The sequence below is a fragment of the Martes martes genome (genome assembly GCF_963455335.1).
Source record: "Martes martes genome assembly, chromosome: 10".
Taxonomy (NCBI): domain Eukaryota; kingdom Metazoa; phylum Chordata; class Mammalia; order Carnivora; family Mustelidae; genus Martes; species Martes martes.
Window position 1 is genome coordinate 72645836 of NC_137898.1, and position 25059 is coordinate 72670894.

The window sequence follows — 25059 nt, forward strand, 5'->3', positions numbered from 1 at the left end:
AGAGGGATCTGGGTTCTAATTCCGACTCTGCCCCTTGCTACCCATATGATCATGGGTAAATCATTCAACGTCTCTAAGCCTCAGCTCCTTAATTTGTAAAAAAGGCATAATAACAGGATCTCATTCATAATGGGTTGTGAGAAGTAAATGAAATAAAGCATCCAGGACAAGGCCTGGTAAGAAGAGTAAGGGTGGGCTTCATAAATACAAAGTTTCACTATTATTCTTAATAGTAAGATTTTTTGTTGTCCTGTATTGACAATTTTCCGGTGAGTGATAAAGCTATTAATTCTGTAGCAGTGATATGTTCTTACTTGAGATATCTCAGAGGGGCGCCTGGGTGGCTTAGCTGGTTGAGCCTCCACCTTCGGCTCAGGTCATAATTTCAGGGTCCTGGGATCGAGTCCCACATCAGGCTCCCTGCTCAGTGGGTGGCCTGCTTCTCCCTCTCCCTCTACACCTCCCCTCGCTCATGCTCATTCTCTCTCTCTCCTTCTCTGTCTCTCAAATAAATAATAAAATCTTTGGAAAAAAAAGATATCTTAGAATAAAGACAAAAAGCTTATCTTCACTTTTAAGAATACCCAGGATCTCCTAACGGTGGCTTCTAATGTCCCTCTGCACAGCATCCCTGGAAAAGGAATTCCTCTCACTAGTCCGCCTTGGACTTTCCACTGTGGACTCTCTCATCCTTAGTGACAAGGAAGCTGTCTCACTCTCAGGCAGAGGCAACAGCCTTTCCCTCAAGTGTCCCCACAGCTTGCATAGATGTCACCAATTTTTTATGGATATTGATACTGTATTATAATTATTTGTCTTTGTGAGTTTCCTTCTAGGAAACTTACAACTTCTTTTTTACTTTTTAAAGATTTTATTTATTTATTTGTCAGAGAGAGAGTGCACACACAAGCAGGGGGAGTGGCAGGTAGAAGGAGAGGGACAAACAGGTTCCCCGTGGAGCAGGGGGAGCCTGAAGTGGGACTCGATCCCAGGACCCCGGGATCATGACCTGAACCGAAGACAGTTGCCTAACCAACTGAGCCAGGCACCCCGACACTGGAAACTTCTTAATGGGAAGAGTCTGTGCCCTTAAGCATCAGGGCCCCACTGCTTGGCAAAGCAGTCTACATAAATACATAGTAGCTATCCAAGGACTGCTCGAGGGATGAATGAATGAATGAATAAATGAGTGGATGAATTATCAAAATATAACACAAGTCATCTTAACTAGGGTGCTTATCAAAATCACCGGAGGACTATTTTCCAAAGACATATTTTGTCCCCCTCCAGACACCTCAGAGCAAGGCTGAGCCATGTGCAATCTTGGCATGCTCCTCAGGAGTTCCTGATCTACACCTCTTTAAGAATCATTGTCACTGGGGCACCTGGGTGATTCAATTGGTTAAGCATCTGACTCTTGATTTCAGCTCGGGTCATGATCTCAGGGTGGTAAGATCGAGCCCCACATCAGGCTCCATGGTCAGTGGGGAATCTGCTTGAGATTCTCTCCCTCTCCCTTCCCCAACCCAACACTTGTGCTCTCTCATTGTCTCTCTAAAATAAATAAATGAATCTTTTTAAAAAAAGTCATCATCACTGGATTGAGTTCTGGACTAGATCTGAAGTCTCAGCCTGGTTTCTCCACTCAACATCATTGAAAAGCTTCTCTGCGACTCCATTTTACTAGTAGTAAGAAAAAAACAGTACGATAGCCATTGTGCATGGCTCAAACGACAATTACTGAAGAAAATGAGAGATGACTGTAAACAAGATGACAGGAATTTCAATGAGGAGAAAACCGCTAAATTGTGATCCTGGGGTGTGAAGGAGGAGTACGCTGGATAATAAGATCCACAGGCTAATGGGACATTCTTGTGGGTTCTCATGTGGCATGACCAAGCAAACAATCCTGCAGTTCCCAGTCTAGGCCCTAAGGCATGAAAGGGGGGGGGGATGTTTCCCTCATCTTCATTTTCCTTCTCTGCTCCCCCTCCACACTGCAGGGCACTACAACCTCCCTGCTGTGCAAAGTGTCTATAGAGCTTTCTGGATGAAAGGAGTTATATAATGGAGAGTCCTCCTGGGAAATACAGCAGTAAATTAATTTTTCTGCTTCTGCACAGCTCTCTAAGTACAGAAATACCCCACCAAGGGTAGGGAAAAGAATAATACAGTAAAAGAATCTTCTGAAAGAGTCCTTGAAAAGCAGTGCAGCAAAATGTTCTGTCCCGTCCAATAACCACTGACCACATGACCACTCTGCGCATGCGAGCCACTGAGCTGGTGGACAAGGCGGAGGGTTTCCCAGTGCAGCGTAGGGACCAGGCACCTAAAGAAAGAACCTTAACATAACTGTGGTAAGAGATGGGGGAAACTACCTGAGAGTCGGTAATGGAGAGGGCTTGAGCCGAGTCCTGAGGGAAGACTTGAGAGAGACAGGTGCATAACTGTAGGAAGCATGTCCCAGACAGAGGGAATAGCAAAATATGAACAGGGGGTGTGATGCAGTTTAGTGTCACTAGGGGACAAACGGAGGGACAAGGTAACCAGAGACAGAGCCTGGAGGGGCAAGAGAGAACCTCACTGTGGGGTTTTCTGTGCTCAGGAATGGAGGGGTTCTGAAGGGTGAGTAACCTGGTTCTAAGGGACCATGAGTTAGACGTCCAGGTGGATGTGTGGTCTCCACATCAGATGATCTGATGGGCAGAAAAGCTAATGAATTTAGTTTCAGATGTATGGGGTTTGAAGAGTTGTCTAGGCGATATCCAGGTAGAGATCCAGAAGGGTATGAAGCCTGAAGTTTGGGAAGGAAGTCTTGGTTGGGGATCAAGATCCAGGAGGAAAAAGGACTCCTGAAATGTAAATTAATGAGCATGGCTGTGCTCCGATAATACTTCATTTACAAAATAGGGGGCAGGCTACACCTGGGCTGCAGGCTATAGTTCACTGACCCCCGTTCTAAGGTGTCTAAATTTGAGTCAAGAAGTTGAGCCTACAGAAGATCTTGGATTATCTTGGGTAGGTTGAGTTTTTAGCATCATACAGTATAGACTACCATGGGCAAGTTTTTAGAACCATACAGTACATGCGCAAGTTTTTAGCACCATATGGTACAGACTACCATGGCACAGACTACCGTTTAAGGCCATCATTTCCTTTCTTTTTTTATAATGATTTTAAAGATTTTATTTATTTATTTATTTATTTGAGAGAGAGAGAGCGAGCAGGGGGAGAGACTGGGAGAGAGGGAGAGAAATTCTCAAGCAGAGTCCCTGCTGAGTGCAGAGCTTGACACGGGGCTCAATTCCAGGACCCCGAGATGATGAGCTGAGCTGAAACTGAGTCGGCTGCTTACCCAACTGAGCCACTTAGGTGCCCCGCCATCATGTCCTTTAAATGATGTCTTCTAACTTTGCTCTGATTTCAGATTTCAGATTGGGCCCTTCCTTTAATGTCCCTAAGTACAGACAGCTCTCATCAAATCAGCTAAAATTCCAAGGTTAAATGTGCTGGGCGCAAGTAAGTCGGTGAAGGCACACCTTACAACCTCATCTAAATTCTTTGGCGACGGATGCCAAAAATCTGGAATATCTATTTCCTATAGGAAATTCTGACATTTTAAGAATAAGAACTGGCACCTCATAGCATGTCCTGAACTCAGAAAGGCCTTAATATACATCATTCCCCACACAGACCTGGACAGTCACTCAATACAAATTGTGTTGAATCAGTGAATGCACCAGTGACTGTCGAGAATTTTCTCATGGTTTGACATTTGAAAAATGGGAATAATCAGAGATGGCCTACTACCCAATTTAAATATAAAAGGCTGTTTTTTTTTAAATGGTGATCTATATTTAACCCACTAAAAAATGAATTAGAATGACTCTCCACCCATACCCAGGTAATTATCTATGCATTTCCAATTTGTATAAGGACATTATGTTTCTAAGTGCCTATTTTCCAGAAGCCTATAAAATAAATGATAGGTGATACTACTCTTCAAGCAGCTTCCACAAAAACTAGCCACTTCTTAACCGCTGCATATTTCAGCTTGCAGGGTAATAATAATGATAATAATAACAATAAAGAACTCAGTAAACAAGGAAACACAGAAAACTTTTCCCTTAACTGAGAATTCTAGGCCAGCATTTCCTAAGCATGCCCCACTATTGTGTTAAGTATTGCACATGGTCAAACGTATTTAGGCACTTCTGCCTGGTGTCGTCTCCTCTTGGAGAAGATACTAGAAAAAGCCATTATTTGTATAGCACACCATCACTTTAGAAATCTACACTGGCACTGGGGCATACTTTGATTTTGAAATGTTAACATATGAAAGAACAAAATGAGTATGTTAGGATAAAAAAACACGATAGTGATTATAGAGCTTTAAAGAAGTCACCTACATCTCAACTTTTTATTTCTTGCAAATGGTAAATAAGAATAAAGCCTACGCCATAGGCTCAGGCTAAGGCACAAAATCTTCACGTGAAGCTCCCATCTAGCAAACAGCAAGAAGTACAGCCACAGTTCTTACTGGAGATTCAGAACGCACATTAGAACAGCAAAGTCCCAAGAAGTCCCACAGCAAGGGAAGCTGTAGTTCAGGTTGGTTTTCTCCAATGTATTTGACCATGTGTATTAATCCATGTTCTCGGTTTCAAGACGGAATCTGAAGCTAGCTAAGTATGAGACAGTTTATTCAAGAGATATTGTTTGTGTAGTTGCAGGATTATTCAATAGTCTAAAGAAATGGGCTCAAGCCTGAGCTTCCAGAAACTCAAACCCCACAGAGAACAGGCCTGATGAGGACACAGCTGCCAGCCACCATGGAGCACTGGGTCCTATAAAGCCACGAAGCTTCAAGGAGCTCAGCTTGAATGCAACTGAACCCGGGACCAACAGTGTTTCTCTTTCTGGGTCAAGCACAGGACCTTGCAGACTCTGCTGCCTCCCAAGGATGCAAGCTGCTCTTCTTCCACCGACTCCCCACCCCCCACCCAAAAATGGACTTGGTATTGCACCTTCTTCTTCTACTTGCTCAATCAGGATGACTGGTAGAATCTAGGTCAAATGCCTGTACTCTGGCTGCAAAGAGAACCAAAGAAGAAAGTTTTATGGGTTCTTCCCGGGGAGGTAAGCCGGCTGTGGCTGGAAGTTCCCCAAAGAGAGCAAATGTGCCATAATCACCAGAAATCCAAAAACATGAAAAATATCCACTATGCTGAGGACCACCACCTCCTCCCTGTAAAAAATGAATAACTTCTTACAGAGAGCCCTGCTGAGTATACTCCTTCCCCCAGAAGGACACACGGCAACATTTTTCTCTTTAACTGCAGGGAAGACACTAAAACTGAGTGGAGTTTAGTGTAAGAAAGTTTCTTCCCGGGGTACCTATTGATTTTAGAACATTCTGAGAAAGCGGGTGGGCCTAAAAAGTCACTATATCTAGGATAGAAATGTGCCAGGAGCAGGACACGAGGTGGAAGGGAACATGAGCCAGGGGCACTGCAGGTCTGTGATCTTGATTCCTGTCACTACCCTTGGAGAGGTATTACTGTTCCATTATTTCCCATCTACCCAGGCATTTTCCTGGTGTCCTGTTTCTAAAGACAGCCACACTTGAACCACTGCACCATAAAAGCAGGATGGAACAGTCTGGAAAGGACAGAGATACAGAAATAGACTCTTCCACTGAGTGTAGCTGCTGTGTGCATCAGAGCGAAGTATGGATGGTGACATCCAGCCCAGTGGATGGGCAGAGGAAACAGATGACAGGGATGTTATGTTTGAGGGGTAGCTTTGGTGTATATGTGTAATCAGGCATAATGTATATATTATGTCACTTAATGCTCTCGGCAACCCTAGAAGGTGGGTGGGTGTGGCCATAAAAGCGAATCTTAAAGGAGCAACCGGAGGATATTCAGGCCATGGCACAACTATATACCAGGTAAATGGGCCAGCAGATAGCAGAGCCCCACCGGCCACTGAGAAGGTCCCAGAAGACAGGACTCCCAACATTGGGCATGGTCCAACAAGAACAGACCAAGGCTCTCCTCCTAAAGAAACAAATCTACCAAAATGTATTTTGAGGACTTGGTTTGGCCACAGAAATACATAAAAGAGACATTACTAGAGTTCAGGTATGATGCAGACAGAGAGAGGTTCTGGAGCTCCTGATCTGTAAGATGATTGTGTAAATGTAAATTACAACCCAGGAATGGGGGTGTTACAATAACTATCCTAGGACAGCAGAATAAACCAGGAATGTCCTTGGAAAATGGGACGTGTGATCACCACAAGTACCCATCATCTGGTCCTAGTGAATCCACGGGTGGAATTCAAGCAAACACAGCTGAGAAAGGGAGAGAATGCCAAGGTTGAACACTAAAAGAAACTCGACTTAGGAGAGACAGTTTTCCCTTTTATTCCTTTGGTTTTAATATTTGAAGAGATGGTGTAAAAAGTCAGTGATGCCAGCTAGCACACGTTTTATTTTTTTGCTCTTAATGCACAGCCAGAGGCTACCATGAGTGTTCCAGCAACAGCAATGAGACAGGAGAACTCTCACGGAAAGTCGTTCCGGAAGACTGAAGAGCAAGAGGGCAAATTTCCTTTAGCAGGAGGGCCGGCGGCGAGATGGAGGCTAGTCCTAGTGAGTGAACTTCAGCTTCAGAAATGGCCAAGCCACAGTGCTGTTGCAAGACACGGTCATGGAGACAAAGCCAAAGGTCACGGCCTTTGGTGCATTTAAGTTGTAGCGACGTGAAAAAAAAGGAAATCGGATGTTTATTACCAGACAGAATGATTACTACATCACACAAAAGGACCTTAATTATTAATAGATTCACTTTCTAAGAGAAAGGTCTCCACGGGCAATGTTCCCTGATCCCAAACATTGTAATCAAAGAAGAGGTGGACCGCAGTCTCTAAATGTGCCATCTTGTCTTCAGGTAGACAGTCTGATTTTAAGATTTTATTTATTTGAGAGAGAGAGAGAGAGTGAGAGAGGGAGCACAAGCAGGGCAGAGGGAGAAGCAGGCCCCCCGCCAATGGGCTCCCCCACCAGGGAGCCCAATGTGGGGCTCGATCCCAGGACCCTGGGATCATGACCTGAGTCAAAGGCAGATGCTTAAATGACTGAGCCACCCAGGAGCTCCCAGAGATCTTTTAAAAAAGACTTTTGGAGGGACGCCTGGGTGGCTCAGTTGGTAAAGCGGCTGCCTTCGGCTCAGGTCATGATCCCGGCGTCCTGGGATCGAGTCCCACGTCGGGCTCCTTGCTCGGCGGGGAGCCTGCTTCTCCCTCTGCCTCTGCCTGCCACTCTGTCTGCCTGTGCTTGCTCGCTCTCTCTCTAACAAATAAATAAATTTAAATAAAAAAAAATTAAAAAAAAAAAAAAGACTTTTGGAGCAGTTTGACACTCCAGCATCCACGCTGCAGTATTGTTCCAGAGATTCGAGATGCTGACTTTGCATACTAACCTGGCACCGGAGAGACACGTTCGTTATTAAGACATTCAGGACAATCTCAATAGCAGTACGTTTGGAGGGAAGAAGATGTTGAACGCAGTACAATGAGGCCTTGTACCCTCTTTAGCATTTCAGCGCACTTCAGGCTTGTGAAATCCCTCCACCCTCTCTCTGTACAAAGCTTCTCTTTAAAGTTTACACTGGCAGGGATTTGGAGGATTAAAAATCCCATATCTAAGTACCGTGGGTCAGTCAGGCCTTAAGTTAATGAACCTCATGCTCTTAAGCAGAGTTTGACTGCCATGGTCAAGCAAGAACTGTCAGAGTGAGGTAAAAGGAAATGTCCAAGGGTTTCTTCGGTCCACAAGCAATTCTAGCTGTCCCTGCAAATCCAGAAGTTTTTTTCTCTCTTTTCTTCTCCTTTTTTTTTTTTCTTTTCCTAACATTTTCCCCCTAACACCCTATATATTTTACTTATACTTTATTGTTTGTTATCGTTATCCACGAGGTCAGGATTCTGTTTTATACATTTCTATATTCCCAGAGCTTGGTACATAACAGCTGTTCAGTAACATTTGTTGAATGAATGAATGAATGAATGAATGAGTGATGGAAGACTCCCTCACCATAGAGATATGAATCATTCATTCCAGTTTGCCCTTCAGATGGAAAGTAACCTATTGAGGGAAGGAATTCTCGAAGGAGAGCAATTCTTTTGAAAGAAAGGAATTTGAAGGAATATGCAGAAGCCATAGAAGGAAATTGAGCATGGGACTAAGGAATAAGGAGAATAGGTAAATTCACAGGCATTTTTTGCCATGTAAAATGAAAAAAGCCAGACTAACATCCAAAATCAAACTATAAAAAAATGTCACATTTCTGGGGCACCCGGGTGGCTCAGTCGGTTGAATGTCTGACTTTTGATCTCTGTTCAGGTCTTGATCTCAGGACCATGAGTTCAAGCCCTGCATTCAAAAAAAAAAAAAAAGTCCTATTTCTCAAATTTCTGTAACCTCATCAGACCTTTGAGTTTTGCTCTACATTTTTCTCTTTATAGGAATCATCTCTCAAACAAACCAAAAGGGTTCACTGACAAGAAAAGTAGGAAGACAACAGTAAATGATGGATACCCTGTCGTGAATCAAAGGAAAAATCCTAAGAAATAGGGGGAAAGAATGGTTTTGGAAGAGAGGAGAAAAGCATACTAAAAGTGCACCATGGCTCCAAGAAGGAAGGCAAAAACCCCAGGAACTTCTGGAAGTAGCAACTTCCATACATGGGCCAGTTCACAGATACCACTGAGACAGGAGGCAGACACTGAGACCGTCCAGGTCATGCAGCTGGAACAAAAGAGCCTCCCAACTATGACCAAGAAAGTGGCACCACCACCCTCTTCTCCATCTCTATCATCCCCCAACCCACGCAGTTGCTTAATCCCCACTGGTGTTTAAACTTCAGTGAGGGGAGCCTGGGTGGCTCAGTCGGTTGAGTGTCTGCCTTTGGCTCAGGTCCTAATCCCAGGGTCCTGGGATCGAGCCGCATGTTGGGCTCTCCACGCAGCAGAGAGCCTGCTTCTCCTTCTCCCTCTGCCCCTCTCCATGCTTGTGCTTGCTCTCTCTCTCTCAAATAAATAATTACCTTAAAAAAAAATAAACTTCAGTGAGAGTCTCAAATCAGGTTTTTCTTTCCAATCCCTACAGCATTTACCCTCATTCAAAGCCTCGCCATTTTCCCATAGGAATGTAATGACTACCGTGTTACTCTGCCTCCTATCTTTCCCTAGTCCCTAGGGAAAATCTGACCATCCTGCTCTCCAGCATAGAACGGGTCAGAGACTCCTCCTCAGACTATTTGAATGACGTCCATTCACATTATATTTTCAAACCATTCTCTAATGATTGCTTAAATGTTTACAATAAGGCCTTCATGTGATTTCCATAAGTAGAGAGACAACGCCTATCTTTTTCACAGCTGAATCCCAAGAAACTAGCACAGTGTCTGTGCTCTGTCTTTAATATGTTTTCCACAAATAAATAAAAATGGGAAAATTATCTAAAACTATGCAGAATGCATTCCTAATAATGTAAAATTTATACATTTATATGCAAATAGATACATATTACATAAATATACAATATAGATTTCAATATACAATCCATTTATAAATATAAAACATACAAGTTATTTCATATATTTTATATTTATATTTTATTTCATATATGTATATATTAAAAATATACTAATGTAAAATATATGCACACAGGAAATAGAAAAATACAGTGGAACATTTATTTTTTTAATTTATGCTTTTTTTAACTTTCAAATTTTACCATATAAGCTTTTTTCTCTCTCTCTGAGATAAAAATATAGGCAAAAACAAAAGGGAGCAGAGCAAAAACCATGCCTCTGACAAATGAGATAGCAGCATAGGGCAGAATGGGAAGAATAATGTCCTTATCATGCCACATTGGGTTCTTCATCTTCCCGCCTCGATTCTGCCCCATGCCCTGCTACTCCTCTGCCCACCAGAAAAGTGAAAAGTGCCAAACAACATGGTGTCCTTCACAGTCACACTTACTGGCCACTCTCTAATTCTATTATTCCTGTATTCCCAATGTGATAGTTCCACATTCTTGCCACCTTTTCATTTTTAGGGCAAAGCACAATTCCCGCATGCAGAAGAACACATTAAATACTGATGGAGTAAATCAATTAATTCATGGATAAGGCAGTGACATTGAATGCGAGACCCATTTCTTTCATTGACTCTAAAATCATACTTACCTAATAGGATTGTGTGAGGACTAAAGGAGAAAATGTATATAAAACATGCCTGACATATAGTAAGTGCTTCATAAACAAACACAGTTATTAACCATTATCACTGAGACCATGTACAAGTCGCTTTTTACTCTCTTAGGCAAATACATCTTAAATTGTGGATAGTAATTTCTGCCCTGCCCACTCAATCCCTTGAGATGAGAAAGGCTTCAAGCAATTTGGGAACCACAACTCACTAGACAAACACATATTAATATCATGATGATAATGACAATGATTACATGATTATTTTCTTTGTGCATCTTGCCTAATACCTTTCTCCTTTAAGGTCACATTACCTTTGCTGATGTTTCAAACCATCCTACGAAACCGTGCTCCTTGCAGAACTGGTCCATCTTGAGGCCATTGTTCATGAGCACGTCCTTCCCCTGGTCACACTTGTTGGCCAACAAAACCACTGAAACTGGTTTGCCATTAGGGAGACTCAACTTTGAGTCCAAATCATTCTTCCACTTTGTCACTGCTTCAAATGTAGCTGGCCTGGTGACATCGAAGACAATAAATGCACCCATTGCTTCTCGGTAATAGACCCTTGTCATGTTTCCAAATCTTTCTTGACCTATCACCAAAAAGAAACAGAAATCAAAGCCTTATTACAATTGTACACAGAAGTACATCTTGGAGCCTCAGGAGGCCTCCAGGATGAGCAGATCGCTCAGGAAAGCGCTTCAGTGCTTCACTGTACAGAGTCAGCTCAATACACAGTCGCATACCTTTGTTTTTGATCTTTGAGTCCAGAAGGGATTCAATCATTTAACAAGTATTTTATTTACTAAAACTTCTGTATACCATGTAATGTTCTAGAACTGTGCTAGCATAGCATGCCACTGGCCACACACAGGTACTTAGGTTTAAATTAACTAAAATTAAATAGACTTTAAAATTCAGTTCTTCAGTTACACTAGCTACCTACATTTCAAGTGTGTAGTAAATTAAAAAAAAAAAAATTAAGTGTGTAGTAGCCACGTATGGCCAGTGGCAACAGGATTAGACGACACCAATATATCATATTTCCATTACCCCTCTATGTTCTACTAGACAAAACTGCTCTAAGCACTTGGGATATAACAATTAAAACATGAAAATCCCTGTCATCGTGGAGCTTACATTTTAGCGGGGTGACAGAGTATAAATGATAAACATAATAAACATAACTAAACTATGTAATATGTTAAAAGGCACCCACAGTTAATCCAATTAAGGGTAGTAGGAGCTAGCATTTAGTTCTATTTACTAACTGTCAGAAATGCAGCTTACATAGATAATATTGAAGGTCCGATTACTATCACCATTTTACAGTGAGAACGTTGAGACCTCAAGAGCCCAAGTAACTTTTGCAAATTATACAGATAGTGAGCTTCGGAAGTTGGAATTCAAATCTGATCTTTCTGAATCGAGAGCCCATAGTCACTTGCCAACATTGAATCCTCTCAACTACCAAACCATTAGTCTTAGACTATCTCTCCTTCAGGCTTTTGTGCCAAGAGTGTCCCACTCAACTCCGCTGAACAGATAACAGATATTTCTATCGGTGCCGGTCTCCAGACTACGTGCTTGAAATACAACAGTAAACCAGATGGCCTTAAGTACTCTACAATCTATTGGGGGAGAAAAGCCCTCTGACAGAGAAAGAAAGAGAGAAAGGCAGGCATGCAGGCATTGGTCTTATTCAGTCCAATCAGCTAGAATCACTTTTGTTCTGATTCTTTATTTTTTAAGTGAATGTTGGCCATTTTGTTAAACACTCTAAGGTTAGTCTTCCTCATCCGCAAAATGGCAGCAATAACGTGTACCTCACAGGGCTGTCATGTGGATGAAATGAATGAATATATAGAAAGCACCCATTATGGGACCTTAGAACTAACCGGAGCTTGAGATTTCCACGCCTTTCTTCAGCATGTTAAAAATTATGAAAGATAATAGGACGTAGGTAGTGAAATCAGATCCAGAGCAGAGTTTATAGCAAAAAATTACTGGACTTTCCATCGATTAACAAAATGAAATGAATCCTGTTGCTTGTAACTCTAGCCACTACTAGTAGCTGAAGACAGGTGCTTAATGAAGGCTGGGTTTGTATTTTTTGAACCCAAAACTCCAGAAGTGTAGGACCGGACAAAGGCCTTTTATTCTGATTTAGTCATTATTTATGGTAAAAGTCTAATAAAGTTATGTAAATTAAAACAAAGCAAGGTGTGTATTTAATAAGCCAACTTGTAGCAAAAAGAATAAAATGCCGAAACTGGCGGGTATCTCAGAAGATCCAGGTCAACATCTCGAAGAACACTTCACACTTAACTTTGAACACAAGATGTTGTGGTGGTAAGTTTTAATTCATGTTAACAAACTCTTTTGCAGGCACTTGAGTGGTTCAGTTGGTTAAGCGTCTGCCTTCAGCCCAGTTCATGATCCCAGGGTCCTGGGATCCAGCCCTACATCAGGCTCCTTGCTCAGCAGGAAGCCTGCTTCTCCCTCTCCCTCTGCAGCTCCCCCCTACTTGTGCTCTCTCTCTCTCTCTGTCAAATAAATAAGTAAATCTTAAAACAAAAGAAAACAAAACAAACAAACAAACAAAAACCCTTTGCAGGTTGTTACAATCACATGAGCATGCACATTGCAGAGCACTGTGGGTTCTGAGGACAGGATCCACGAGCACTGGGTGAAAATGGATGCAGGTCAAGGTTCCGTCTTAGTGGTCCTAGTGGACGAGTGTTTGTGTTCACACATGTATCAGTGGAAAGAAGAGCATTCTGTAAGGGCCAGCACATGACAATCCTAAAACATTTCTTACGCGGTTTTTTACCACAGAAGCCTTTCTTTATCCCCCACAATCTAGCCGATGAAAGAAAGTGGCTTAATACTCTTCATATGACACACAACCCGCAGTTGAACTTTCATTTCTCCCAAATGAGTTTTAGATTTCTTTTATTTCCTTTCCTTTTTTAGTTCCTAACACAAACAGTGATCCCCTTTAATACTGCTCAGGATGGCCATGACATTTCAAGAAGAGAGGGGGAAAAAAAGCCCTCTGTGATCATTCAGGATTCCAAAAGCCTCTGGGCTTTGGGCAGTTGTCTTATGATCCCTTGCAGGAACTAATCAGATGAAAGGCAAAGTCATGGGTTATTCAATAATCTACTTGTCCAGAGTTTTCATAGTAGAGTAAGGAGGTTCTCAAGAAGAGAGATTTTTACAGTTCCAATACATGGCAAAAGGTCGTTCTGAAGACCATGCAAAAAAACAATGGATTGGCTTAACACCTTCATAGGAATTCAAAAAGGACAATCTGTGTGTTTGTGTGTGTGTGTGTGTCTGTGTGTGTGTGAGTTTGTGAGGGTAAGTGTGCCAGATCAGGAACAAGGGGGAAGAAAGTGATCTTTGTAAGTTGAGGTCACTGAGCCTACAGACTTGAAAAGTTTGTATTTCCGGAGTTCCAGCAAGAGGCCATGTTCAGACAAAGGCATTTCCAGTGCTCACATTTTATCCTTCCTTTGTCAGCTGATAGCTTTCTCTCTGCTGCTTCTTATAAAAAGAATGAGAACCATGTGACTTTTCATGAGTGGCCTACATATGGGCAACGTAGAGACCTGATGAATTTATCACAGGTAGTTTGCTTAAAACAAACAAACAACAAAAAAACACAGTTCAAAAATTTCCAGTGGTGGGCGCCTGGGGGCTCAGTAGTTTAAGCCGCTGCCTTCGGCTCAGGTCATGATCTCAGGGTCCTGGGATTGAGTCCCGCGTCGGGCTCTCTGCTCGGCGGGGAACCTGCTTCCCTCTCACTCTCTCTGCCTGCCTCTCTGCCTACTTGTGATCTCTCTCTGTCAAATAAATAAATAAAATCTTTAAAAAAAAAAAATTTCCAGTGGTCATTCAACACACATTTACTGAATAGCTAATATGGTACAGGCTCTGTGTTTTCTGCTGCAAATACATAGTTTTTTGCCCTTGAGGAACTTCTAAACTAAGACATGTCCTATTGGATGCCTACACCAAAAACGACCCAATTCACCATGTAGGCTCCCATTTCTCTTAGACTCTACACACACATCCATGGTCATGTCAATGTGACTCAAGATTAAGCATCCAGCTCCCAGACAAGTTCAATGACAAAGCAATGAAATGAATCCACAAGAGTTAACACGGTGGCTGTAGCGATCATTTGGACAATCTTACTGCAGAAGGCAATAAATTCAATGGCCAGAGACATGGGTCTTAGTCTTAATTACTGGTTACCAGTGCAGCCTTAGACAAATGCATTTCTCTCTTTGAGACTCAGTTTTCTCACCTATAAAATGAATTTGTTCTAGCTGACCTCTAAGGTTCCTTCCTGCTTTCCTGCTTCTAGAGTTAAAATATTCCTAGTAAGTCAATGGTTGGCCTCTGTCCCAAGAGCCTTCAGTGGTCTGTTTGGTGTCACAGACTCAGCTAAAAATATACATAGGCAATAGAGTCATAATGTGTATTTAATGGTATTTTCTCTTGGTAATTAATACTCTAGAGATATTCTCAGTGGCACAGCCAAGCCAGGAATCTTCTACATAGACACAGAAACAATGGGAGGAAGCAATCTGGATGTTCTGTTAATCTGGGCACATTCTTTTTGCCATTCCACCACTAACCTACTGGCTCTGTGAGCTCAGATTAGTGACTCCACCATTCTGAGCCTGTTTTCCTCATTGCTAAAATAGTGGTTTGGATACCTGAAAGTAAATTCATTACTGCCTCTGGCAACCCTTCCAATCACCCTCCACGGATGCAGGCATCCAGCTCTCCACTTGCTACGTCCTGGTGTTCCCTCCAGTGCTCAGCATCACTAGTAACACTGCCCCCCTGAGCACTACCTTCAAGTCATCTTCTGACGCTTTCCTCACCCCTCTGCCTAAAAGGTCTCCAACATTCTACCAATGCTTCTGTTTTAGAAACAGGTCCTGATCGCCGCCCTCGCCCCCCCGCCCCGCCCCATCAGCACTGCTAATGCTCCCATTTAAGCCCTCACCTGGAGCCCTGACACCTCCCCAAGGAGGCTCTCAGCATCTCAGCTCTCATCGCTCCTGCTCTCCCTTATAATAAATACAAACACAGATCTTCAGACATCTTGGCAGTATAAGAGATCACCAGATGGGAATCCACTGGGAGGAAATGAAACACTATCTTCAAGAGCTATCTGCACCCCCATGTTCACTGCAGCATTGTTCATAAGGACTGAGACATGGAAACCTCTTAAGTGTCCATCAGTGAAGGAATAAAAAAAGAAATGTGGTATATACATGCAGCGGGATATTATCAGCATGGAAAGGAAGGAAATCCTGCCTTTTGCAATGACATGGGCAAAAGCAATGAGAGTATTATATTAGGAGAAATAAGTCAGAGAAATAAAATACTGTAATGATCTCACTTATATGTGGAATCCAAAAAAGCCAGACTGGTAGGGGCACCTGGGTGGCTCCGTTGTTTAAGCATCTTTTTCTTGATTTCAGTTCAGGTCAGGAGATTGGCTCCGCGATGGGCATGGAGCCTGCTTGGGATTCTCGCTCTCCCTCTCCTTCTGCCTCTCCTCACCTACCCCTCACCAATCATGTGCTTTCTCTGTCTTTTCTCTCTTTAAAAAAAAAAAAAAAAGCCAAAATTAAAGAACAGAGAGTAGAAAGGTGGTTGCCAGGATGGGAAGTAGAAGATATAGGGAGATGTTGGCCAAAGGGTATAAGCTTCCAGTTATAAGATAAGTAAGTTCTAAGAGATCTAATGTACACTATGGTGATTATAGTTAAAAATACTATATTATATACTGCAAGTTACTAAGAGAGTAGCTCTTAAGTATTCTACCCACATACCAAAAAAATGGTAATTATGTGAAGTGATGAAGGTGTTCAACCTAATGTGGTAATCATTTGAAAATATATAAGTATACTAAACCATCACACTGTACAGCTTTAATCTACAATGTTATATACCAATTATATCTCAATAAAGCAAAAAAAAAAAATCCTCTTAGGTATTTAGAGAATACTCACTCCTGGGCCCTGCTCTTCAGAGATTCTTACCCTGCTAGTTTTGTGTGGGGTCCAGGAAGCTGTTTTTAAGGCCTCCCTAGGTGACGTCTTTAAATTCTAATTCTATCAGAATCCACGTTCAAAAGGTAAACATTACCAGTATGTTCCACTGCTTTAGCCCTTCAGTGACACATGCTTAGAAACAGACACCTTCGGGGCACCTGGGTGGCTCAGTGGGTCAAAGCCTCTGCCTTCAGCTCAGGTCATGATCTCAGGGTCCTGGGATGGAGCCCCGCATTGGGCTCTCTGCTCAGCGGGGAACATGTTTCCTCCTCTCTCTCTGCCTGCCTCTCTGCCTACTTGTGATCTCTGTCAAATAAATAAATAAAATTTTTTAAAAAATAAAAGAATAAAAAAAGAAACAGACACCTTCATTATTAACAGTGCACAAGGAGACTTTGGGCCCAACCACCTTTCCAAACTCCTCCTGTCACTTCCTTCAACAAGCTCCATGGCCATGCCACAAGGGAATACTTATTCTCTCTAAACACACCCTCCATTACTGCCTTGGATTTTCTTTCCTTTTTATACCCCTGTTCCCAAAGCCTGAATTCCTTCCTCATCTTTCCTCCCACTCCGTTCAGTGAAAACATATGCATCCTACAATTGTGCCCTGAAATGAAATGTCATTTTATATATATATATATATATATATATATATATATATATATATATATTTTTTTTTTTTTTTTTTTTTGAGAGAGAGAGAGACAGCATGAGCAGGGGGGTTGGGGGACAGGCAGAGGGAAAGGGAGAGAGAAAATCTTAAGCTGGCTCTACTCAGTGCAGAGCCTGACACAGGGTTTCATGACCCTGACATCACGACCTGAGCCAAAATCGAGAGTCACACAGAGCACCTGGGTGGTTCAGTCAGTTGAGCATTTGCCTTGGCTCAGGTCATGATCCCAGGATCCTGGAATTGAGTCCCACATCAGGCTCCCTCTTCAGCGGGGAGTCTGCTTCTCCATCTCACTCTACCCCTCCCTTCTGCTCAGGCACACACATGCGTGTTCTCTCTCTCAAATAAATAAATAAAATCTTAAATTAAAAAAAAAAATGAGTCAGATGCTTAGCTAACTGAGGCACCCAGGTGCCCTGATTATAATTTAACATTGCAAATATATATATATATATATATATATATGTATATTCTATACTTGCATGATATAGTAAAAACTCAAGATACTATTGCAGAAATAAGCTTAAATTAAAGTTATTTCTTCCTCTAAAATACAACATCACCATGTGTTCATGAACTAGTGTTATGTACTAATGCACTTACTCTATATTATACTCTCATTTCCAATAAGTAATCAATAATGGAGAAAATTAACATTATGCTAACAGGGTTATGCACATATCTGTTGCAACAAGTTTCACACTGGAATGTTATGTTTTTGTGATCATTCTCATCTTCTTAAGAAATAATCCCTTAGAATCAATTTACTCTATTCAAAATAACTTGCATGCATAATCCATAAAGCTAAAAGTACCAAGATACTCTCTTTGTTTCCAGGGAATAATAGTATGAAAAGCAGGAGGATGAAACCAAAAGTATGTATGGATCTTGGACAAGGATCTAGAGGAAAATAAATCCATCTGATTACTGTGATGGCCAAGAAGACACTGAACTTACAGTAGGTTAAGCTAGTTTTGAAGACTCAGGGAAACCCACAGACTAGGATCAGAGTCTGGTTAACATGCTCGTGAGTAGGTTTTCTCCAGTTTTTAGGAGCCCATCTGACCCCGTGGCCATAGTTTTGAGACTCTTTCATCTTCCTTCCCTACTTTGCCCCCACCAAGCCAGCGACAGGAGCATATCAATCCATCATTCTTTTTCCAAGTCCCCTGGGCTGATAAACTGGCATTAACCATGAGCAATCTTCGCTCACAAAATTACAAGTGCCCCTAGCCAGAACCACCTTTCAGCAGTCCCCACGACACGTATTGTGAGCATCTGAGTGCGCAATAAGGTCTCCTTACTGAGTGAAGGAACAGGCCCTGATTCCCTCCCCACTCCAGGCAGATACATGCAGGCTTAACAAGACGGTAAGAGCCACCCTCTGCCATGTCTCTTGCCTTCATCATCGTCACTCTAGTGAGGATCGCCCCATCTCGCTTCATTCATTCACTGAACAACTAAGTTTTGAATGCTTGTTATTTTTCAGGCACTCTTCTACCAATGAGCAAAAAGAATTAGAGGTCCTTGTTCTAATGAATCTCATGTTCTAGTGGAAAAGATAAAAAGCTGGTAAGGTACACGTAACACTACATTAGCTGGTAAAGTGGTAGCGAGGAAAATAAAGTAGGAAAGGAGAAAATGGTATGTGGGGGTGAGGGCCAAGTTAAGCAGGATGGATAGCAAAGGTCCACGGGGAAGTGGTCACTTACGTAAAGACCCAAAAGAGGTAAAGGAGAAAGCCGTATGGATATTTAGAAGTGCGTTTTTGAAAGAACAACACCAAGAAAGAAAGACTCTGAAGCACAAATGCGTCTGGCAAGTGTTTAGAGAAAAGCAGGGAGTCTGTCTGGAGAGGACACAGCAGGAAAAGAGGAACATGCAGTGAGGCAGGCAGATCTCAGGGTCCAGACTGGAGCCAATTTCAGGCCATCATAGGAAGGCTGCCTTGTATTCTGCAGGAGAGAGGAAAGCACTGAGGACAGAAGGAGTCCTGAAGGAGCAGATGAGAAACATGAATGAAATGGACACCGTGGCTGCTACATTAAGGAATGACCCATAGGAGTCAAGGTTGGAAGTGAGGAGACAATCATCCTGGCAAGAGAGAATGACGTGGATGGATGTGGATGGATCAGGTGAAACCTGATAAAGGGTTTCTTCCTAAATATATCTGGAGATCGAGATGCTCGTGGAGACATTGTATATGAAATGATTTGAGCAGAACTCCAGAACTTTTGGCTTCAAAAATCAAAAGTACGGAGTTGCTATTAGCTGAGATGGAGAAGATTTTTGGAGGTGTAGGTTTTGTGGAAGTAGATCAGGATTCTGATATGTTAAGTCTGAGATGTCTGTTAGGCTGAGATGTTGAGGAAGAAGCTGTGTACACAAGACTGAAGTTCCAGGGGGTGGTCAGGACTGGAGATTGAACTGGTACTTTAATTTCCATATGCCTCTGCCAAATTCACCCGATCATTTCCCTAATTAAACACTTTCAGGGATCCACTACTGTTTACAGAAGATGCCACAAACTGGAGGTTGGCTGGGCTGCTAACATGTTCTTTGACCCATGCAAGATTTAAGGCAATTTGAACAATTTGCCAACAGTTATAAATTGGAAGATCTCTAGGGGTGCCTGGGTGGCTCAGTCAGTTAAGCCTCCAACTCTTGGTTATGACCCAGGTCATGATCTCATAGGCAGTGGGATAGACCCTGTGGCGGGATCTGAGTTCAATGCGTTGTCTGCTTGAGATTCTCTCCCTCCGCCCCTCACCCCACTCACATGTGCCCTCTTGCTCTCTCGCAAATAAATAAATAAGTCTTTTTTAAAAATTGGAAGATCTCTGGGGCACCTGGGTGGCTCAGTGGGTTAAAGCCTCTGCCTTCGGCTTGGGTCATGATCTCGGGGTCCTGGGATCAAGCCCTGCATCGGGCTCTCTGCTCAACAGGGAGCCTGCTTCCCTCTCTCTATCTGCCTGTCTCTCTGCCTACTTGTGATCTCTGTCTGTCAAATAAACAAATAAAATCTTAAAAAAAAAAATTGGAAGATCTCTAACAAGATAGATATTGGAATGTCTTGAAAACTTAGAGCCTTTAGAGTTACAATGTCCACATCATATGAGTAATGTTTGGGAGTTAATTCACTTGAGCTGAGTAGTACCAAATACCCAATTTTAAAGGCAAAATAATTTGCTCACATGCCATTTCTTTTGCATTGTCACATATCACAGAACACTGCCTTAAATTTAAATGTGTGTAATTATATCCATTTTATAAAAATAACTTCAACAAAATCTTTAGAATTTAATGAAATTGATATGACTTTATTTTAAAGAAATTGTTGCTACTGATCCATTTTTCTTATGACTCTTGTAGGCTCTTACAAATGGTTACTTAGGATCCCATGTTTGTTCATTTTTGCATCAAAATACTCTTTAGCACACTGGGCCAGTTCCAGTAGATCTACCTAACTATCAGTAGAGTTTTATAAAGAAACAAAATGTGAGCCAGGATTATGGGGAAGCTGTGTTCCCATTTCCTAGGGAAGCAAGGACCAGTAGCTTGGGTGGTCCGAAACTGGAAAAAGATTTTTCAGAGAGAAACTCATCAAAATATGAGCAAGAGTTTGCCAGGTAGAGAAAAGAGTTCATTTACTTTACCATCTGGGCTCCCAGTGATTTCTTCCTGGGGAGGGGGCACCCCAGGGAGAGGAGTGAACCAAATAAAGCGAGATCTTGATTCCACCCACTTATTTGCTATGCCTGCTTAGACTCCTGCTCATTCTTAAGATTCACTTTGAATAAAATCTGTCCCCAATTCAGAACCACCCAAGCTCTTTCTGCAACTTCTTCAGTTTCCCCATTTCACCTCACTACTGGTTGTTATCTCTTATAGGAAATCTTACCTCTGTTCAACAAAGGTAAAGTTAGAGGCACTGTACTGAATTAAGCTAAAGTGTGCAAGAGTGAGATGACATAAAAAATAACAATTGGTTTTTCAGGTGTCCATAAGGGTGGGTGAATTGTAGTGACCTATTTTAAAAATAAATTTCAAAATATTCCAATTAAATTCTATGTTTATATTTAAATTTTAGGCAGTGTATGGGGTGGGGGGAGAGAAACAGAGACAGAGAGAGACAATTAATACCCCAGTATCCCAGATTTTTTTGTCAGAATTTATTTTGACTGAGATCTGACACTACTCAGCTTAGATGAAATAATTCGCTTGAATAGAGAATAATGTGGTGTCAAATACTGGATAGTGGGAGGGAATGAAACCAAGTCACAGATGAGAGGTTGGCACGAATCAAGATAAAACAATCAGCATCCCATGTTGTTAATATAACTACAACTTAAACAAATACCTAACAGACAACCTAAAAATACCTCCACTGAACTATAAGCTCAAATGTGTTAAGAAAAAGGTATGTTTGAATTACTTAGCATTTGAGACATCATCTCTAAGTAACCTTTAAAGATTCTTTTATAAGTAACTCACAAGACAGTAAAAAGTCAGGATTTCTAACACTTTTACAAATAACTCACAAGTCTAGGACTCAGGACTAGACTCTGAAGGTTTCACTCTTGGGGCGCCTGGGTGGCTCAGTGGGTTAAAGCCTCTGCCTTCAGCTCAGGTCATGATCTCAGGGTCCTGCGATTGAGCCGCGATGATTGAGCCCCGCACCACATCGGGCTCTCTGCTCGGCAAGGAGCCTGCTTCCCTTTCTCTCTCTCTGCCTGCCTCCCTGTCTACTTGTGATCTCTGTCTGTCAAATAAATAAATAAATAAAGACTTCACTCTTAAAGAATTTCCAGATTCCTTTAGAGCTGTAGTTCCCAAAATGTGTACCAAGGTGCTCTGGGGTGTGTCAGTGAACTCACAGGGGTGCAAGTGGATAAACAGGATATCTTAAAATTTCAAGGTAAACACGGAGGTACTCAAGCTCAGTCAAACACCTCAGGAATTGCTAACTTGAGATAGTTCACAATTTTTACATTAGACCATGCTACATTCCTTCTAATGCAATCCTATCTTTTTGAAACAGGTTTTCATAGTTTGTGTGATAAAAAGCAAGAGTCATGTGAAAATCAACGTGAAACAGGAAATGAGAGGGGTGATATCTACTCTGACTCAAAATTCTATTCTATGGCCCAAAGGCACATGTATACCAACAGTAAATAATTATAGTTATTAAAAACGAAATTCATGGGGCGCCTGGGTGGCTCAGTGGGTTGAGGCCTGTGCCTTCGGCTCAGGTCATGATCCCGGGGTCCTGGGATCGAGCCCCGCATCGGGCTCTCTGCTCAGCAGGGAGCCTGCTTCTCCCTCTCTCTGCCTGTCTCTCTGCCTACTTGTGATCTGTGTCTGTCAAATAAATAAATACAATCTTTAAAAAAAAAAAAAAAACGAAATTCAAAATCTTTTAAATTTGTGTTCTAATTTTTTTCAAATGGCTACTAAGTTGTTAGAACATAATACTTATTCAATTATTTGGTGCTAACTACTTAATAAATTGAACTTGGTGGGAGGGGGGAAGCCTGGGTGGCTCAGTCGGTTGAGAGTCTGCCTTCAGTTCAGGTTATGATCTTCATTCAAGTGAATTATCTCATCTAAGCTGAAAAGTGTCAGACCTCAGTCAAAATAAATTCTGACAAAAAAATCTGGGATACTGGGGTATTAATTGTCTCTCTCTCTGTCTCTGTTTCTCTCCCCCTACCCCATACACAGTCTAAAATTTAAATATAAATACAGGATTTAATTAGAATATTTTGAAATTTATTTTTAAAATAGGTCACTACAATTCATCCACCCTTCCTTTCTATGATGTTATTGTTTCTGGATACTTGAAAAACCAATTGTTACTTTTTTAAATAGAGATTTTATGTATTTTTTGAGAGAGAGAGTGGGAGTCTGGGCAGGGGTAGGGAAAGGAGTCTGTTTCTCTCGCTCCCTTTCCTCTGGCTACAGCCCCTGCCCAGGCTCACGCTCTCTTTCTCTCAAATAAATACATAAAATCTTTATTAAAAAAAAAAAAAACAAGATGGTTGTTATTAAGCCAAGCCAATCCCATGGTCTCAGCAGTGATGTGTGCAAAGAATTCAGCTCATTTAATTCTTAGCTCTATCTAAAAATATCAAGATTCAAAACATAATTTTTCTTTTAAAATAAATAATGTGTATCTTCTAAATGCCACTTAATCTCTGGAATGGGAAAATGACTGCACTGTTATATCACACTCAGGAAACAGTAGAACGGAGTAGTCAGAAAACAGCAAACAGCAAACATCTCTGTTCCTACCCAGCACCATCCCTCACGACTGTATGACTTTTGAAAAGTTTTTTGTGTTTTTTTTCTTCCTTGACTATGTTGTTTTCTAGCTTGTCTAAGCATAGTTCTCTCGGCTCTGTGATGGGGCTAGTGACAGGACCTACCAGATCCACTCACTGTGAGCAATAAATGAAAGGATACATAAAAACACTTAGTACTGGGCGCCTGGGTGGCTCAGTCGTTAAGTATCTGCCTTTGACTCCATCCCAGGGTCCAGCCCTGCATCAGGCTCCCTGCTCAGCGGGAAGCCTGCTTTTCCCTTTACCACTTTTCCTGCTTGTGTTCCCTCTCTCGCTATGTCTCTCTCTCTATCTGTCAAATAAATAGATAAATAATAAAATATTTTAACAAAACAAAACACATATACAGTACCATGCCCGACACTCCATAAATGTTGGCTCTTTTTTTTTTTTTTAAGATTTTATTTATTTATTTGACAGAGAGAGAGAGAGAGATAACAAGTAGGCAGAGAGGCAGGCAGGGAGGGGAGGGCAAGCAGGCTCCCTGCTGAGCAGAGAGCCTGATGCAGGGCTCGATCCCATGACCCTGAGATCATGACCTGAGCCGAAAGAAGAGGCTTTAACCCACTGAGCCACCCATGCACCCTAAATGTTGGCTCTTAATAACACATTACATTGTATGGAAAAATAGTCTTCCCAACAAATAATTTGTCAATTTCCTTTAAATTTTGCATGAAATTAGACTGCAAATTGCGTGGATCCCTCTCACTACGGATATTCTCTTTGTCCACATTAGGCTCAGGGGCTACATAAGAAGCTAAGTTTTTCATCACTTTTCTTGAGAGAACAGTTTTTCGCAAGGCTGATGAGGAAGAAAGGTTAATAATATATTGGGCTATGGGCGCCTGGGTGGCTCAGTGGGTTAAGCCACTACCTTTGGCTCAGGTCATGATCTCAGGGTCCTGGGTTCGAGTCCCTTATCGGGCTCTCTGCTCAGCAGGGAGCCTGCTTCCCTCTCTCTCTCTCTCTGCCTGCCTCTCTGCCTACTTGTGATCTCTCTCTGTCAAATAAATAAATAAAATCTTTAAAAAAAAAATAATAATATATCAGGCTAAAAGAGGCTACAATAAGTAGGGACTCGGAGCAAAAAGAAAGAACTCTGATTTCTCTGAAACTATTGACCATCCTCTCCTAAAATTCTTTCTCCTTTGCTTCCCAAAAAACCCACATTTACTTGGTTCTCCCCACAGTGTAGTACTTTCTTCTTCTCTACCTCTTTGCTGACTTCAGTCATTTCATTAAATCGTGTCACAACCGTGGCAAGGTCTGCTAAAGCACACCAAGGATATGGGAAAGGTGGGAAATAGCTCTTAATACAAGGCTAAAGGAAGAAGTGCTACAGGGAGGAAAAAAAAAAAAAAAAGGTTGCATGAGATTCAAGAGAAGAAGAATGGGAGAATTAGGGAAGTCTGCAGAGGAGTTGCCCTTCTAAATGAATCTTTTTTTTTTTCTTCTAGATGAATCTTAAACATTAGATAAGATTTGGATATGTGGAAACAAAGGGAAGGGTAGGTGAACCAGCAAGAAGGGAAGGAGCAAGGCAACGAACATGGGGTGTGAGCAAGGAAGCAAGAGGTTCAAATGGCCAAATTTTTAGCCTCATGTTGGAGAGCAGAGGAAAATAACATTAGGGATGTTATTTGAGCCAGACCTGGAAGTCTCTGGGTATT

At 41.8% G+C, this 25059-nt stretch overlaps 1 protein-coding gene across 1 annotated transcript in view; it reads right to left on the reverse strand.

Annotated features, from left to right (window-relative positions):
- RAB38 (RAB38, member RAS oncogene family) overlaps positions 1-25059 on the reverse strand; it is a 58371-nt gene that overhangs the window by 22732 nt on the left and 10580 nt on the right. The window contains exon 2 of the mRNA XM_080817572.1: positions 10595-10875. Within this exon, the coding sequence (XP_080673698.1) occupies positions 10595-10875 (281 nt within the window). The remainder of the gene's footprint in view (positions 1-10594; positions 10876-25059) is intronic.